We start from the raw sequence: 16,416 nt of genomic DNA on the forward strand, positions 1-16,416 counted from the left end.
TCTGCGTTTTCCATGACACTCCGCCCCAAAACGCCCACCACCTTTCAATCACCTTGTGTACGGCCAGAGAAGGCTAGTTATCATATGGTTTGTTCGCAAGGGGACCCCACGCATGCGCACATCGCTACATGTCATCAATCCATGTCTTTCCAAGGCTCACTACCAAGGCCCCTGTGTCCTCTAGTGGTTCACCAATGATGAGCAGCAGATCGCTAGCGGTAACGGCATCTATTTTGAACATAAACAATCTTTGGTTGCACAAGGTCAGACATGACTGTTTTCTTCCTATGTATCTTCAAAGAGAAATCTCAGCTTCTCAGTAGCTTGTTATATTAATATTCAAGGCCGTCAGAGGACCCAGAAGTGTAAAGTACAAGCCTCGCAGCCTCGCTATGCCGTGACTATTCAATTATATTGTGTGTGTTCAACGAGTAAAGGGCACTTCAGCATCTTCGCCTTGGGTGTCAGATGAACCTGCGCCACCAGTCCACTGATGTCCGCTAGTCCACAGGGCGCCGCTCCCCCTCCAATAACCAATTGCAGCATAATTAGTGTGGAAAGTACTTGGCACATACTTCTGCCTTGTACTGTCAGTGACAATGTGCGGCCCGGTAGTTACAGAGGAATTGTCACTGGTGTAACATGATGAGAAGCATCGCCTGTCACAATGTAACGTCTGCGCACTTTCCCACTAGACTTTCTTGGGCTAGTGTTGGCAGCACTAGAGACTTGCCAACCTCAGGCTGACTCCAGCTCCGGGAATTTCTGAACAATCTACATTTTCTTAATTATTATTTATTATTAAGGTCTCCTGTCTGTTTTTTAAAGAATATACAGTACCTGCCTCTAATTCAAAAGGGGTAGTCCCAGTTTGGGAATTAATTTCATCTGGATTGTTTTTTTTTTTTTTTTTAATGCCCCAATTTGAAGTAATGACAACTGCCATTTAACTGTACAACCGTATATTTGAATTTTGAATGGTTTTATTAGAAGTGCTCAGAATAAACGGCCTGTTTCAGACCTGCGCGCTAGGCTGCGTATATATTCGCTGCCAGAATCCCCTCACTAGCATTTATACATCTGCTCGCATACGGCCGCACAAAGGAAAAACCATTGTTCGCTCAGCCATCTAGTTATTTTTTTTTTCCCCTGTGCAAATTAGTCATGTGACGTCAGCCGCCCGCCCTTAACATGCACCGTCATGCCTGCATTCACAGGGGTATGCCCAGCATTTCCATGGGCGTGCAGTGGGCACGCCCCCTGCCCTCCCAACCTGGAGCAAACGCCCGGTCGAGTGTGAAATTCGCCAAAGATGTTCACTATCGGACGGTGTCGCGAATTGAGCTCCCAAAGTACAGTGCAAAAACATTGTTGATAGACTTGATATCCTAGTGTCCAAGGTTCTCCAAGATAGTTGAGCGCGGGACGTGAATGGATAAACCAGCTCGGTAACAAAGTGCCCCTTAAGCGATATAGTAACGTTCTGATATGCCCTAGAGCAGCGGTGGCCAAACCACTCCATGAGATTTACCAACAATCCGTGTTTTCCAGGCCCCCTGTGGATCTGTAGAATGTGTCGGTCAGGAATGAATGCAGCACATGTTTGAAAATGTGACAGTTGGTAATGACTGCACCTGTGCTAGGTAGTCTGGAAAACATGGACTGTTGGTAGACATCAAAGACCTGATTGGCCAGCCCTGGATTACAGGCTGAGGTCTTGCGCAGCCAGAAAGGAGCCATAACAAAGATCAGTGCCAGCATTTGTATGAGAGCTCCACATCAGCTATTTTTCCACCATGGTTCCAGGTGTTGCAGATGGCTCTTCCGACTCTATAAAGTACTGCAGCAGCCATCTGGACCTTACAGCGCAACTTAGATTCATCATTGGCTTGATACACACCGGTGCAAGAAGGAGTTTGTATGCTGCACTTGAATAGATGGGATGCTCCAAGCATACCTCCTAACTGTCCCCTCTTTAGCGGTCCAGTCCCGATTTGAAAGCTTTGTCCTGTTTTACCAACCGTGAAGGACTAATGTTCCGTAGAGCAGGGATGATCAGGTGTCTTACACACTAGGTCAGGGGTTCCCAATCTTTTTCGAATCGCGGCTCCCCAGAGTATCAGAATCTTTCCGCGGCACCCCTAGGCCCCCCAAAAAAATATATAAAATGAAGTAGATTTTGTTTATATGTGATTCTTAGGTGCAGTTATGTGTTAAAGGGCAGCATTTGCTTCTGATTGTACACATATTGTATGATTGGCAGCCACCAGCACTGATTTTGTCCATATATAATTGATCATAAATAATTTGAATTGGTCCTGGAGCACCAACCCGTGGCACCCCTGCAAGTGTCCCGAGGCACCCCAGGGAGCCACGGCACACAGTTTGGGAACCACTGCACTAGGTACTGTTGCGACAATAGTATTTCGGAAGCAGGTTAGCTAAAGGGCAGTGTCCCGTTCAGCAAGCTCTAGGCTCTTCCCTCTCCCAAAGAGTAAAAACCCCCATTGTTGCACTCATGCCCCTCGTCCCAGTTTATGGATGTTGGGAATTGTGAACAGTGCATTTAGTTCTACTTAAGACCTGAAGACGTTTTTTGTTACTAGTCGTCATCATCATCATGTCCATCTGGGTGCCACCTGTTGTTAGCAAGGTTGTAGACAGGGCTGTCTTAACAGCATTGAATGCCCTGGGCAAAGCAATGCATCAGGGACCGAACACACCCATGCATGAGAAAAATGAACAACAATAACTTATTGCAGTCCCGCACCAATCTCCACTTGCTCCCATACAGTGATTGGCTGTCGACACTCTTGCTGGTGGATAGCTCCTACCATTCCACCAATCAGCATGTTGGCAGCCACTCACTGTCAGGCTGCAGGCTGGGATGCAATCTGAGAATGCTGCCAGGTCTATCGGATTGGGTGTAATCCATAGTCAGAGCAGCCGGGCAGCAATCTCTACCTGTCTTCCAAAAGAAGATCCTGAGGCACCAGCTCGCCCCTACAATCGTGAAGGCCTGTGGGGTAAATGTATGAAGCTTGAAGAAGTGCTATCTATCCCCTTAAATTATGTTATGGGCAAGGTGATAATGCACCAGCCAATCGGCTCCAATATGTAAATTGATAAAAGCTGATTGGCTGGAGCATTATCACCTTGCACAAAACATTGGTTGGGGATGGATAAAACGTCTCCAAGCTTCAAACATTTACCCCTGAGTGACCATACATTCTGATGACCCTCCAACCAATGAGGTGATCAGCATGTTCCCGCCAGTTCTGAACCACCAGTTAGGAGTTAGCAATGGCTTATTAGCATACATGTGCAGACCATGTGACACCTTTTCTAGCCACAACACAGCAAAGAGAAGCTCTCTCTCTCTCTCTGCGGCCGCTCCTTGTCCTACGCATTGCCTGTGGATAATGATGAGCCAGATCCGGAACATATAGCACAATGCTATAAATATGTTGGAAGTGAGAGACTTTTTTTAATGACTTTTTTTTTTTTTTAATCACCTGAAAAAAACACCTCAGAAAGCCAGTTTTTATAAATGGGCCTAATTGTGTATACTTTGGTCTGCAGGCGGCACAAATTCCAGTCTGCTGTCTGATTACGATGCTTTGTGGGTGTCAGGAGGGTACTGCGCGAAGGTTCTAACTCTGTCTAATTATTATGTGGAAGGTGATCGGTTGTTTTGCTTCTTCCTTATGCTGCATTATTAACCCCCGAAGCCGACCATGCGCTGGGCGGAATCACCAGCACATTCGCAGTTTTGTGTTAATAGGACGTATAAAGCTGTACGCTTGTCACTTATTCTTTTTTCTTCTTAGGGCCGAGTAAAACTTCGGCCTAAATCTACTGGCTAATGATCTGTGTCAGTGTAAAAGACCATAGTTAACAAGCGGCTTCTGTCTGACTTGGCTTCTGCAGAGAAGTCAGAGCAATGTCAAAGAAAATCCTGGCCCGGATGCTTGGTAATTCAGGGAGCCACGTCCTTTATCCGATTAAGGGCCAGATGTATCAAGCTTCAAAAGTGATAAAATGGAGAGTGATAAACAACCAGCCAATCAGCTCCTACCTGTCCTTTTTCAAACACTGGGCCAGATTCTCTAAGCTTTAAAAGTGATAAACTAGAGAGTGATAAACAGCCAGCCAATCAGCTCCTGTCTGACATTTTTCAAACACAGTATGTGACATGACAGGTAGTAGCTGATTGGCTGGCTGTTTATCACTCTCCATTTTATCACTTGTGTAGCTTAGAGAATCTGGCCCCCAGCCTGAAACTTGTCACGAAGGAGCTGATTGACTGGTGGTTTATCACTATCCATTTTATCACTTTTGAAGCTTGATGCATCTGGTCCTAAGCCTCATACTTCCTGTGACGCTGTCCCTCACCTTCATACAGATGTAGCGGGATTCATCTTTGCAGGTGATGGCGATGGCGTCGCCATCCCCTGCCCCGCCGCCATCTGTATGCCGGAAGGGGACGCGCGCGCACAAGGTGCGCGCGCGTCCCCTTCCGACGGTGCTTCCATCGGTCGCCCGGTGCCCACACCAGGCGACCGCACCCCCCCCCCCCCCCCACAGTGGCCAGTGGTCCCCCCCAGCCCCCTCGAGCGGGAGGCGGACAGTATTGCGTCTGCCTCGCCGCCCGGATACTGAGACGCGCGTGCGTGGGGGACGCACGCGCGTCTCAGTCAGATAGAGGCGCCGTGTTGCTGGCGATCCGCCAGCAACAACAAGGCCCGATACATCTGTAGATGTACACTCTGACCTACCGGCATTTCTCTGTAGCCCCTTTCACTTTCAAGGTTTTTTTATTCATTTTATTTTCCTATTTGCATCTCTTGCTCTCCCTCTGGGCCTCAATTATAGCGAAGAGTAGACCGCGCTCGAGTGAGCGATTCACACCTGTGCAAGGTCACATTACAATGCAGGACACAACACTGCACTGGAACTACAAAGCTCTCGCCAGTGTTTCTGTGCCGCAATGGAATGGGCGCCGCGTGCACAGCAACAAGGTTCGGGATGTTAGTTATTACAGCGATAAATGTAATGAATTTATTTTTATCGCCACTATAAATTACGAATCACCTTCATGTAAATAAAAATGTAAAAAAAAATTGAAGGGGCAGCTAAACATTACTCAGCTGCCTTGGAGATGTTCCAGGGGAAATCTCCAAACACGTGGGTGTGCCGGTTTGCCGACTCGCGCATATATCACGATTATAGAAAATAATTTGCATAATGTTGTTTGGGGTTTTTTTATTTACATTTTTTTTTATTGCTTTTGGTAATGCCATAAACATGTTGTTTACATACCTCCATCCCATAGAAAAGGTCAACATAATTTAAAAAAAAAATTTGTGTCAATGCCGTGGACCCCTAATTAGTGAACTCACGTCCCTTGCTTGTACTGTTCCAAATTGTGGATGGCAAAATATGACACAGTGAAAAAAAAAATCAATCCCCAAAAAAACTCATGTCTACATTACCATGTGTCAGCCATAGCAATGCCAAAATTTTGCATGTCTCAACCATCCTGACATTGTCAGCCATCCTGATATTTAAATCGGAATGGGAATGCAACACCAGCATTCTGTGGGCGTGGCCTCAATGAAGTGGTCATGCCCCCAACATGAGTATTTTTGAGGGACAGTATTGTGGCACGTGCAAGGCGTGTATTTAAGAGACAAATAATGACAGTAAGTTGACAAAATTGCAACAGAATATCGTCCGATTCGAAAAATTGTGACTCCTGTGTGCATTCATTTAATTTTGTAATGAAGCTGTAATTTTCCACAGTACGCCCCTACTGGCTGTTTAGCATACTGACTTTGAACCTTCCTGCCTCTTTCTCTTTCAGTTTTCTGTCAGGAGGTGCAAGCTGAGAACGTCACAGTGGTAGAGGGTGGCACAGCGGAGATCAGCTGCCGGTTACATCAGTATGACGGCTCGATTGTGGTGATCCAGAATCCTTCTCGCCAAACCCTCTTCTTCAATGGCACACGTGGTGAGTACATTCTGTACCTGTAACAAGCTCTGGCTTAGCTGTTTCTATGGTGTTAACCAGGACTTATTTGAATATATATATGACACACAAGCATCTTCTGCTGATTAAAATCATATGCATAGGAAATGGAGCATTACAGTGTTTACTTGGAACATAGCGACTAGAAGGGCTGTTTAACGCAACAAAAGGCTAGATGTATGTGGACAAATCTGTAGCTGTTGTGGGACATACTCCACTAGCCCGGTCATGCTGAAATTTGTAGTTCCACTCATCCGCATTCATCTCATCGGGTTGCATTTGGCCTTTGTTTTTAGGTGTTTATGATTCAGAGACCTAAAAAGCCTGCCCTATTGTTCTGTGAGATCCGGCTGAAGTTCCTGGTGTCTGCGTTGCTGAGGATATAGTGGGAAGATTGAAAGAGCAAGAAAGGACTAAAGATTAGAATTTAACATAATGATAGCTCTTTCCTTCTGTGATTCAGACTAATTCTGTCTCACGTCTAATTTTATCCCAACATCTGCAGTTTAAATTCAGTCGCAGTAACTTAAGCAAACAGACAAAAATATAAGAAGAGGAGCTGTGAAAATGTCTCGGTTTTGGGGACAGTGGCGAAATGCGTTACTCTTTGTAGATGCTCAATATCCACAGACCATAAGATTACAGCGATACAAAGTGTCACAGGTGACTTATAATACATGCTAGAGTTTACATTGGCCAAATATTACTGCTGATGTCACTTCTGAATCACTGTATAGTGTGTGTATATATATATATAGTGTGTATATATATATATATATATTCATACTGTATATACTGTACTATACAGTGAATTAATAGACTTCATTTCTCATAAGCACACTGCGGACAACAGGTACAGCCACAGTAGAGCAGACCTAATCCACCTCTATGTGACCGTCTTAGCATCTCCTGACCTCTGCGTCCACCTCTCCCTGTTGACTTCTGCTATCTGTCCTCAGCTCTGAAGGACGAGAGGTTCCAGCTCGTAGAGTTTACGCCAAAGCTGGTCAAGATTCATTTATCCAATGCAAAGCTGGAGGACGAAGGTGGTTACTTCTGCCAGCTGTACACAGAAGACACCCATCACCAGATCGCCACGCTCACTGTGCTGGGTAAGTGCGGTTTTGGCCTGACTTAGCCACCAACAGTGTCATACGCATACATAGGGTGGTATTCAATGACGCTTCATAATTTCGATTGTCAGAAATAGCAGCCGTTTTTTCGAAGAATATAATGAATTTACATTCAACCTGTTCAATGTCAGTTCCGATTTTCCGACTTTCTGAAACTTTCAGAAAAACGGTCGCTAATTCCACAATTTAATGCACAATGACACACACATATAAATATATACGGTACACACATAAACACATACACGCACATTTAGGGAAGCCAATCCCACGGCATTTTTTTCAATCCCGGGATTCAGGATTGAAAAATGCTCAATCCCAGGATTGGCTTCCCTAAAAAAAAAAGGTACTTGTTTAGTTTCACGGCGCCCGATATATCGAATGCGATATCGGCCGATATATCGATGCGATCCGATGCGATTTTTTACCTGTTCATAACCCCACTATCCACTACGCATGGAGTTGATTTTATATAGTGTGGCAAGCCACCAAGCCCGAAGCATGGCGAGCTCCGCGAGGGGCCGCGGATTACTGCGCTCGCCACACTATATAAAATCAACTCCATGCGTAGTGGATAGTGGGGTTATGAACAGGTAAAAAATCGCATCAGGTCGCATCGATATATCGGCCGATATCGCCTCCGATATATCGGGCGCCGTGAAACTAAACAAGTACCCCCCAAAAATGCCTGCATGTTTACTTACATGTGCAGGGCAGGTGTCGCCGGGTGCAGGGTTGGTGTGCTGATGCTGCCTGGAGCCGAGTGGGTAGGCGGGGTCTCCGGGAGCTGGGCAGGAGCGCAGGACTCAAGCTAATAGTGCGGGCGGGTGGCTCAGGCTGTCTGTGCGGCCTGCGCAGCGTGACCTATGACCTCGTCACGCTGCGTAGGGCCCCATTGCCGGGTACGGGTGAAGCATGCACAGTCTAATCACAAAATCCTGGGATTGGAAACGGCAATCCCGGGATTGAAATCCCGGTGTTTTGGGGACCAAATCCCGGGATCACACTGTAACAGCAGCAGCATGTTGTAGATGGGGAGGAGAGCAGGCATGAGATTACTAAACCCTGTCCTCTGGGGTTTAGTAACCTTATGTACAGTCTCTCTCCTCTGTCATGGGAAATTCTGGGTACTCCGAAACCCCTCCTGTGTGCGCTACTGACCAAGGACAGCTTATTGTTGGTGGTTCCCAACTCAGCGGAAGATTTAGCTTTTCGCTCTTTTCAGGAGAACATTGTAATTCTAGATTACAGCTGCTGGTTTTCCTATCCCTAAACTACTTTTGTTGATTACAGTTCCCCCAGAGAACCCAGTGGTAGAAGTAAGGGAACAGGCAGTGGAGGGGGGGCAGGTGGAGCTCATCTGCTCTGCTCCCCGGACGAAACCGGAGGCGACACTGCGATGGTACAGAGATCGCAGGGAACTGAAAGGTGAGAGCATCATTAATGTGCACTACTAGCATCTAGGGGAGGCTGAGCCTCACTCTGTCATGTACTGTGTGAAGCAGTGATAGGGGAGGAGAAGTGGCTCATGGCAACCAATCAGTAACAGCTATAATTTGCATAATATAAAATTATACAGAGCAGCTGATTGGTTGCCACAGGCCACATCTCTGGCTCACTTCTCCTCCCTTATCACTGCTTCATACCCCTCTGTGTCTGCATGCTTCTATATATCCATGCAACATCAAAACCCTGCTATAGTTTAGTCCTGTATCATAGACATCAAGGCTGCCGCCAGTCATGTGATCTGAGATTGCAGAAGCGATTGGTCAGTACATGTTGGGTTATTACTTGACTTCAAAGTTATAACTAGATGCCACTTACTTTCTAAAATTCCTTTTGATTTGTCCTGTTGTGCTTAGTTCTACTTTAAGTGCATGGTAATTGCTATTGATGTATTGCTTATGTCTACATTTAGAGTAGTTTGTGGGTAATTGGGCATTTATTAAGCATAATTTATTTGTAATTGTGTGTTTGTACGCTGAATTTTGTGTAGTCCATAAGTCATTCAGAGGTTACAGCAGAGCTGGCCAAACCGGTCATCATGATCTATCCGACAGTCCATGTTTTCTAGGCCACCTGTGGATCTGTAGAATTTGTTGGTTAGGAATGAATGCAGCACATGTTTAAAAATGTGACAGTTAGTAATGACTGCACCTGTGCACCAGATAGGTGGTCTGGGAAATGTGACAGTTAGTAATGACGATACCTGTGCACCAGCTAAGTGGTCTGGGGAATGTGACAGTTAGTGATGACTGCACCTGTGCACCAGCTAGGAAGTCTGGGAAATGTGACAGTTAGTGATGACTGCACCTGTGCACCAGCTAGGAAGTCTGGGAAATGTGACAGTTAGTAATAACGATACCTGTGCACCAGCTAGGTGGTCTGGGGGATGTGACAGTTAGTAATGACTGCACCTGTGCACCAGCTAAGTGGTCTGGGAAACGTGACCGCAAGTAATGACTACACCTGTGCACCCACTAGGTGTTCTGGAAAATGTGACAGCTAGTAATGACTGCACCTGTACACCAGCTAGACCAGGGGTGGCCAAACCTGTCCTCAAGATCTACCAACAGTTCATGTGTGTCAGGTGACCTGTGAATCTATAGTAGGAATGAATGCAGCATGTTTGAAACTGTGACAGTTAGTAATGACTACAGCTGTGCGCCAGAAGGGAGTCTGGGAAATGTGACCGTTAGTAATGACTACAGCTGTGCACCAGCTAGGGGCTCTGGGAAATGTGACAGTAATGACTACAGCTGTGCACCAGCTAGGGAATTTGGAATATGTGGACCATTGGTAGATCTTGAGGACCAGTTTGGCCACCCCTGAGCTAGGTGGTCTGGAAAACATGACAATTAGTAATGACTATACCTGTACACCTGCTAGGTGGTCTGGAAACTGTGGACTGTTGATAGGTCTCGTAGACCAGTTTGGCCAGCCCTGTGGTACAGGATGGGGTGTTGCGTAGTTGACCTATAAGCTTCTACATTTGGAAGCATTACGGTTGAATTTTGAAGAGCAGAATTTGAGTTCCTCGCTAATGTCATTCTGCGCCCCAGCTCCGGCTGCTCCCCAGCAGAGACACAAAGATATATTTTATCCTGTAGCTGGTGATTCTTCCAGCTCAGACAACCCGCTCCTTTCTCGTGCAGTACATAAATGTCAAGTGTGTAGCTTAAAGGCCTCGCTTTGTATTCGGTATATTTGCATGACAATATCGATTTTCGGGTAATTTGTGTAAATTGTGTGTTTCTATGCAAACCAGAGATGGTTGCTGAGGTGACTGTAGTGTGTGTGTTTTGGTTTTGTGACACCTCTTGAGACGGATGCGGAGTAAAGCCCATAGACCTGGGTAACAACGCAGTGCTGCCCCGGCGTGCGGGCTTTAGAGCATGCAATAATGCGGTAAAAACCCGATTAATGTGGGGTTTACAGCATTTCCGGTTTAGAGCATTTCCCGCATTGTCTGTGGACCCTCCTGAGATTGGGTCCCAGGTGACCGTTGGTATTTCCACGGTCAGCATACCAACATTGGAATCCCAACTGGTAAATACCCGACAATCGGGATCCCGACTGACAGGGCTATTCTCCCCCCGTGGGGGTCCATGACCCCCATAGCAGGAGACTAGAATCCGTGGCAAACCTGCAAGGGGCATCTTAGCGCTCGCCCTCCTGTCAGAGAACCGGTGGTCAGGATTCCAATGTCAGTATACTAACCAATGTGACGATCGGAGCGTCATCCTCAGAGCACCCCAATGGTCCAGGCTTTAGGTATTTCCATGCTTGGCCACAGGTGACTTAATTAGTACCTCAGTCAATTTGATTTAACCATGTGCTGATCCATGGACATACTTAATACCTTGTGTTTTTGTATATGAAAAAGAAAGTAAAAATAAAGACTATATTTAAAACCTGGACTGTTGAGAACCACCTTTGTTGACCACTGGTGTTCAGAACGTGGGTTTGTGTGTGACATCTCTTGAGATCAAGTAGTTGTATTTGTGTGTGTGTGTGTGTGTGTAGAGTATAGTTTGGTTGGTGTGTTGATCTGTAACATTCCTCGAGACTGGTCCTGTCATAGTTGTGTGTGTGTATCAATTTGTGTGTTAATATGTGACATCCCTTTAAGACTGTGCATACGGCTGTTCCGTATGTATAGTGTGTGTTTTGGTTGGTTTGTGAGGGTTGACACGTGTGTGCTTGGTCTGATGTATGATCAGGTATGTGTGTTATTAGTCTGTGTGGCTGCAGCGTGTGTGTGTGTGTGTTGGTTTGTTGTGTGTATGCATTGTCTCCCTTGGGAGTGATCCAGCTGGGGTACTGCGGGGACACTGTAATCAGGATTAAGTGCTTTCTGCTCCAGCACGGACATGGCGGCACGGTGTTGTTCTTATGAGAGGGATTTCTCCCCCTGGGTGCTGTAAGAACGCGTAGAAGTTCTGCAGAGAGCAGTACAAGCGTGAGGCTTATGTATCCGGGATTCATTGTGGCTGCGGGGTGATTGAAACTGTGGAGATGCAGACAGGAATATAGAGAATTACTCCAGATAAGAAGATGGCAGCGGTGCAGAGCGATCGGCTAAATGCGGCTAAAAATAAGGAGATATATAGGGAATGTGCGCTGCTATGATAGGGAAGGGAGATAATGAAAGAGTAGATGGATGAGACAGATACGGATGGCTCTGCACATCCTCTGCCTGTATCTAGACTACCAAACACACGGACTGATCGGTGACAGAGCTCAGCCATCACGGAGACTCTGCCAGTGGCTCCGCCGTCCTAATCTTCCTGGGCAGTGGCTGGGGAGCACATCATGAGCGCAGTCGCCATCATTACGACCCATTAAACTATTTTGCTTATATCTTTTTTCATTCTATTTAATAAAAAAAAAATGGCTTCATTTGGTCAATAGAGCTTGGAGGAATGGTCCTCTGTAGGGGTGGGGATTATTAGACGGGGACATTTACTAAGATGCGAGTTCTATTTCACATGGGAAGTTGCTTTGGGCAACCAATCAGAATCTACTTCTTATTTATATAGCACCTTCTAGAACAGCGGTGGCCAACCCGCGGCTCGCGATCCGCATGCGGCTCGCCCGCTTGTAATGTGCGGCTCTGTAGGGACGTGCCCCGGTGCTGGGACAGCTCCCAGCACCGGAGCAGGGACAGGGAGAGACAGAGCTGTGTCCCCCACGGGACACAGCTTCCCCTGGCGCAGAGATCAGCTGTCTGATCCCTGCGCTGCTAATGAAGCGGGGAGCGGCGAAGCGGCGGTGGATAGAGCGGGATTTTGAATTTGGCGCCAATTCAGCTGCCTATTCCAAACGCCGCTCGCGGTGGTTTGAACCTCTCGCAGTCCGGGAGCCAATCAGCGCTCGCCGCGCTGTACTCCGCCCCGCCCCCGGCGTCTGACATCAGACGCCACCGGGAGGGCGAAGAAGAAGACGACTCCACGCCGGCGCCTTCTGCAAGAAGAAAACAAACAACGCCGCCGCTGGCCAGAAGAAAGAAGATGGTGGCCGGAGAGGCCAGCGGGGGTGGGATGCAATAGAGCTGACGAGGCTCCCCCCCCCCCCCCCCCCCCCCCGCGGCCTTTACCAACACCAGGTAGGGGCCTTTGGCCACCTACCCCCCATCCACCCTAGACCACCGGGTGTCGGGCACTAGGCCCGTGGGCACATTCAGGCCCTTCCGGCCTGTGGGCGCATTAGTCGGGCTTTCTTGGCCCGTGGCTCATTTGTTTGTTCGGCCCTCCTGGCCCCTCAGAGAATAGGTGGGCCCTTTAGTTAGGAAGCTGGGCCCTCCAGCATATGATATTTGGCACTGTGCGGGCATATGATATTTGGTACTGTGGGTGCATATCTGGCACTGTGGGGCGTATATGTGTGTGGCACTGGGGGCATACCTAGCACTGTGGGGGGCATATCTGGCACTGGGGGCATAAAATTTTGGTATGTAGCCACTCCCCCTTGTGTCATATGACCACGCTCCTGGCCACTCCCTGTCCACGCCCCTTTTTTGGCGCGCGCGCGCATGATGTTGGCTCTTTGGCTTGACTGACGATATTTTTCAGCTCTTTACCTCTGACCAGTTGGCCACCCCTGTTCTAGAAGATACGAGATAGTATTTGATTGGTTGCCCTTAGCAACATCCCATCTGAAATAGAGATCCCATCTTAGTAAATTTCCCCACAGTGTCTAGATCAGGCATGTCCAATCTATGGCCCTCCAGCTGTTGTGAAACTACAAGTCCCATAATGCCTTGCCACAGTTTTGCTATTAGGGAATGCTGAAACTATTGCAAGGCATGCTGAGATGTGCAGTCTCACAACAGCTGGCGGGCCACAGTTTGGACATGCCTGGTCTAGATAGACGGTCAATAGGTCTACCCCAAAAGGTCGACATGGTGAAGGTCAACAGGGTCAAAAGCTTGACATGAAAAAGGTAGACACATGACAAAATCGACACCTTTTGACCCTGTCGACCTATTGAATGTTGACCGTTTGGGGTAGACCGCTATAGAACTCGATAGATCTCTCCATGTTACCTATATATTCATAAGCAGTCGACTCGGGCACGCTGGTGACTCGGGGATATCACTGCTTCCACGGGAACCGATAGGACGAAGCGTTATGAATGCCGGTGTTCCCTGACCGCAGCCGCACGTTATTTGTGTAAAACAGTCATCTATCATTTGTTGAGAAACTTATTCCAATCTCTTTCCTGTCTTAATGGAATGTGTTTGTGCCGAGACCTGTTGTGGGGGGTGTAGAGTGTTTTTAAATCAATGTTGAATTCTCTTCCTATGTCGCCAGCTAGCGGATCGCAACTGTGATAAGTTAAAACCACTCAGAAAAGATTGAAATCAAAGCTGGAAAAGCCACTTTCACACCGCGTCCTGTGAAATGTATTTTATATAAATAAATAATAATAAAAACAGATCTGGGGACAGTACTGGCAGCTTGTGGATAGGAACGGCCGTGTACACGGAGTAAAAATGTTACTCATTAATATTGCTGTATAGGAGGACTGCTTCCTGCCGAGGACGCGGGGCGCTCATCTTTATGCATTATGCAGATCAGAGAGATTCGCATTGTAACCCCGCGGCAAACGGACATGTGACCAATATGGCTTCATCCCTGCCAGCCCCCTGACTCACACCCATATTATATTACGGAAACTTATAGTGTATATAGGGATGGTGTCGGCAGGTCTGCAGTAATAAATTTTAAGGTTGACTGTCAATAGATCTGTTGGTCAACACGTGAAAAAAGGTCGACATCCCTTATGTCAGGGATGGGGAACCGATGTCCCTCCAGCTGCTATTGAACTACACGTCCCAGCATGCCCTACTACAGTTTTGCTATTTGGCCATGCTAAAACTGTTGCAGCGCATGCTGGGATGTGTAATGTAACAACAGCGGGAGGGTCGAAGGTTCACCATCCCTGCCTTAGGTCGACGGGAGCGTTTGGTCGGCATAAAAAGGTTGACGTGAGTTTTTCACGTTTTTTTTTCATACTTTACTATCGAAGTGGACACAGAGTTAGCTTCTAATAGTGTGCGGAGCGCAGCAAGCCATGCGGGAGGACATGGTACACTGATACGGAGTACCGGCCAAAGAAGTGACAAACTCCTGTCGACACTTTTCATGTCAACCTACTACTTGTGCACAGGTTCTCAAACTCGGTCCTCATGATCCCAAGTGAAATAATTATCTTTTAAAATAAGTCAGTGAGTAATGAGTGCACCTGCCGGGCGACCTGGAAACCGTGAACTGTGTGGGGGTCCCGAGAACCGAGTTTGAGAGCCCTTGTTCTAGAGGATAATAGATAGAATCTGGTTGCTGTAATATGTGATTGTTTTGCCTTTTATGGTCCCTTACACATCGCACATTAATACTGGTGACTGCGCTTAGTGCTGTCCTTGTACTGCTCGTACAGAATAGGGGGATGGGACAGACGAGTGGAGTAAGTCGGAGAGTTCTGGGGCATTGTGCAGTGCAAGTGTATTTGTTATATACACCTGGCTATCTCTGCTGCAATAGGTAGCACCTGTACATGGGAATAGCTGCTTTATCATTGTTTTCCTGTATTTTACCATCTAGGAGTCACCAGCAAACAGGAGAACATAAAGACGTTCAGCATAACCAACAGCATCCAGTTCCCGGTGGAAAGGAGGGATAACGGGGAGATCGTCACCTGCGAGGCGTCCCACCCCGCCCTGAAGGGACAGAAGAAGCAGACGCAATATGTGCTGGATGTTCAGTGTAAGCTGAATAATATTGATTATGTAATTGCTGGGAGTCACCGATGTTATGTCCTAATATACCCCTCCATCGCCAAACGGTGACATCTCCAATAATCTCTACATACTCCCCGTGACCTTCATATACTCCCACTAAATCTTAATCACTGAAATGCTGCCGATGGTTCATATATCCCATTATTCCTAATAAAATCCCAATAACATCTGCTTCCGCTAATTCGCCATAACTGTGACCCCCTAGCAGCCTCTGTGGCCCCCATTGACTGCCGGTAATCCTCAGCAATCCCCATACAGACCCCCCTTAAACTTTATAATCCCCGGTGACCCCTGCTTGTAGTCTCCGTGACCTCAGCAGATATTGACTCCATCCGTCACTTCCAATCATTGCTGACAAACGAGTGACTTAATGCACGTTGTGTATGTATCATGTTCCATAAAGCCAGCAGCTGACAGCGTCGTATGTCCCTGTTCCATACAGAGGAGTGTTTAATGGGATCACCTATGGTCTTAGAAGGATGTCACAGTGTAACCTTACTGATTCTGCGCTGAGCTGTACATATCCTGCAGGTTTCCCCTTGCTGAACAAAAGAAGTCTCTGAGTGCAATTGTTATTTGGGGTGATTCAGCTGGTTTGCAAAAGCAAACTCCTTCTTTAATGGACAAAACCATGTGCGCTGCCGGTGGGGCTGATGTAACACGTGCAGAGACGTGCGGGGATTCGGGCGACAGGGGATGTGCGTTAGGTGTGTCCCTGCTAGCTAGGCAGCGAATATACACAGCCTAGACAGCAGGTCTGAATTACCCCCCTGAGAGACAAGATGGCATTTTACCAGCTGTCCTACAACACATAGGACTTTATTCTGGTTGACACACAGCGCTGCAAGTCTTTTTAAGCCCACCCGCCGCTCGCATTGCCGCCCGCCCCCCCCCCCCCTTCGCAAGCTGCGTGTCAACCAGAATAAGTTCCTTCCGAATTCGCCCGCATGGCT

The 16,416-nt window shown here is 47.3% G+C and overlaps 1 protein-coding gene across 1 annotated transcript in view; it reads left to right on the forward strand.

The window, feature by feature from the left end:
• The window catches only part of CADM4 (cell adhesion molecule 4), a 249,148-nt gene that overhangs the window by 207,110 nt on the left and 25,622 nt on the right, over positions 1–16,416 (forward strand). Inside the window, exons 2-5 of the mRNA XM_083162340.1 lie at positions 5,867–6,013; positions 6,991–7,143; positions 8,455–8,589; positions 15,267–15,428. Of these exons, the coding sequence (XP_083018466.1) occupies positions 5,867–6,013; positions 6,991–7,143; positions 8,455–8,589; positions 15,267–15,428 (597 nt within the window). The remainder of the gene's footprint in view (positions 1–5,866; positions 6,014–6,990; positions 7,144–8,454; positions 8,590–15,266; positions 15,429–16,416) is intronic.

This window comes from Crinia signifera, chromosome 19 (genome assembly GCF_055691185.1).
Source record: "Crinia signifera chromosome 19, ASM5569118v1, whole genome shotgun sequence".
NCBI classification, from domain to species: Eukaryota; Metazoa; Chordata; class Amphibia; order Anura; family Myobatrachidae; genus Crinia; species Crinia signifera.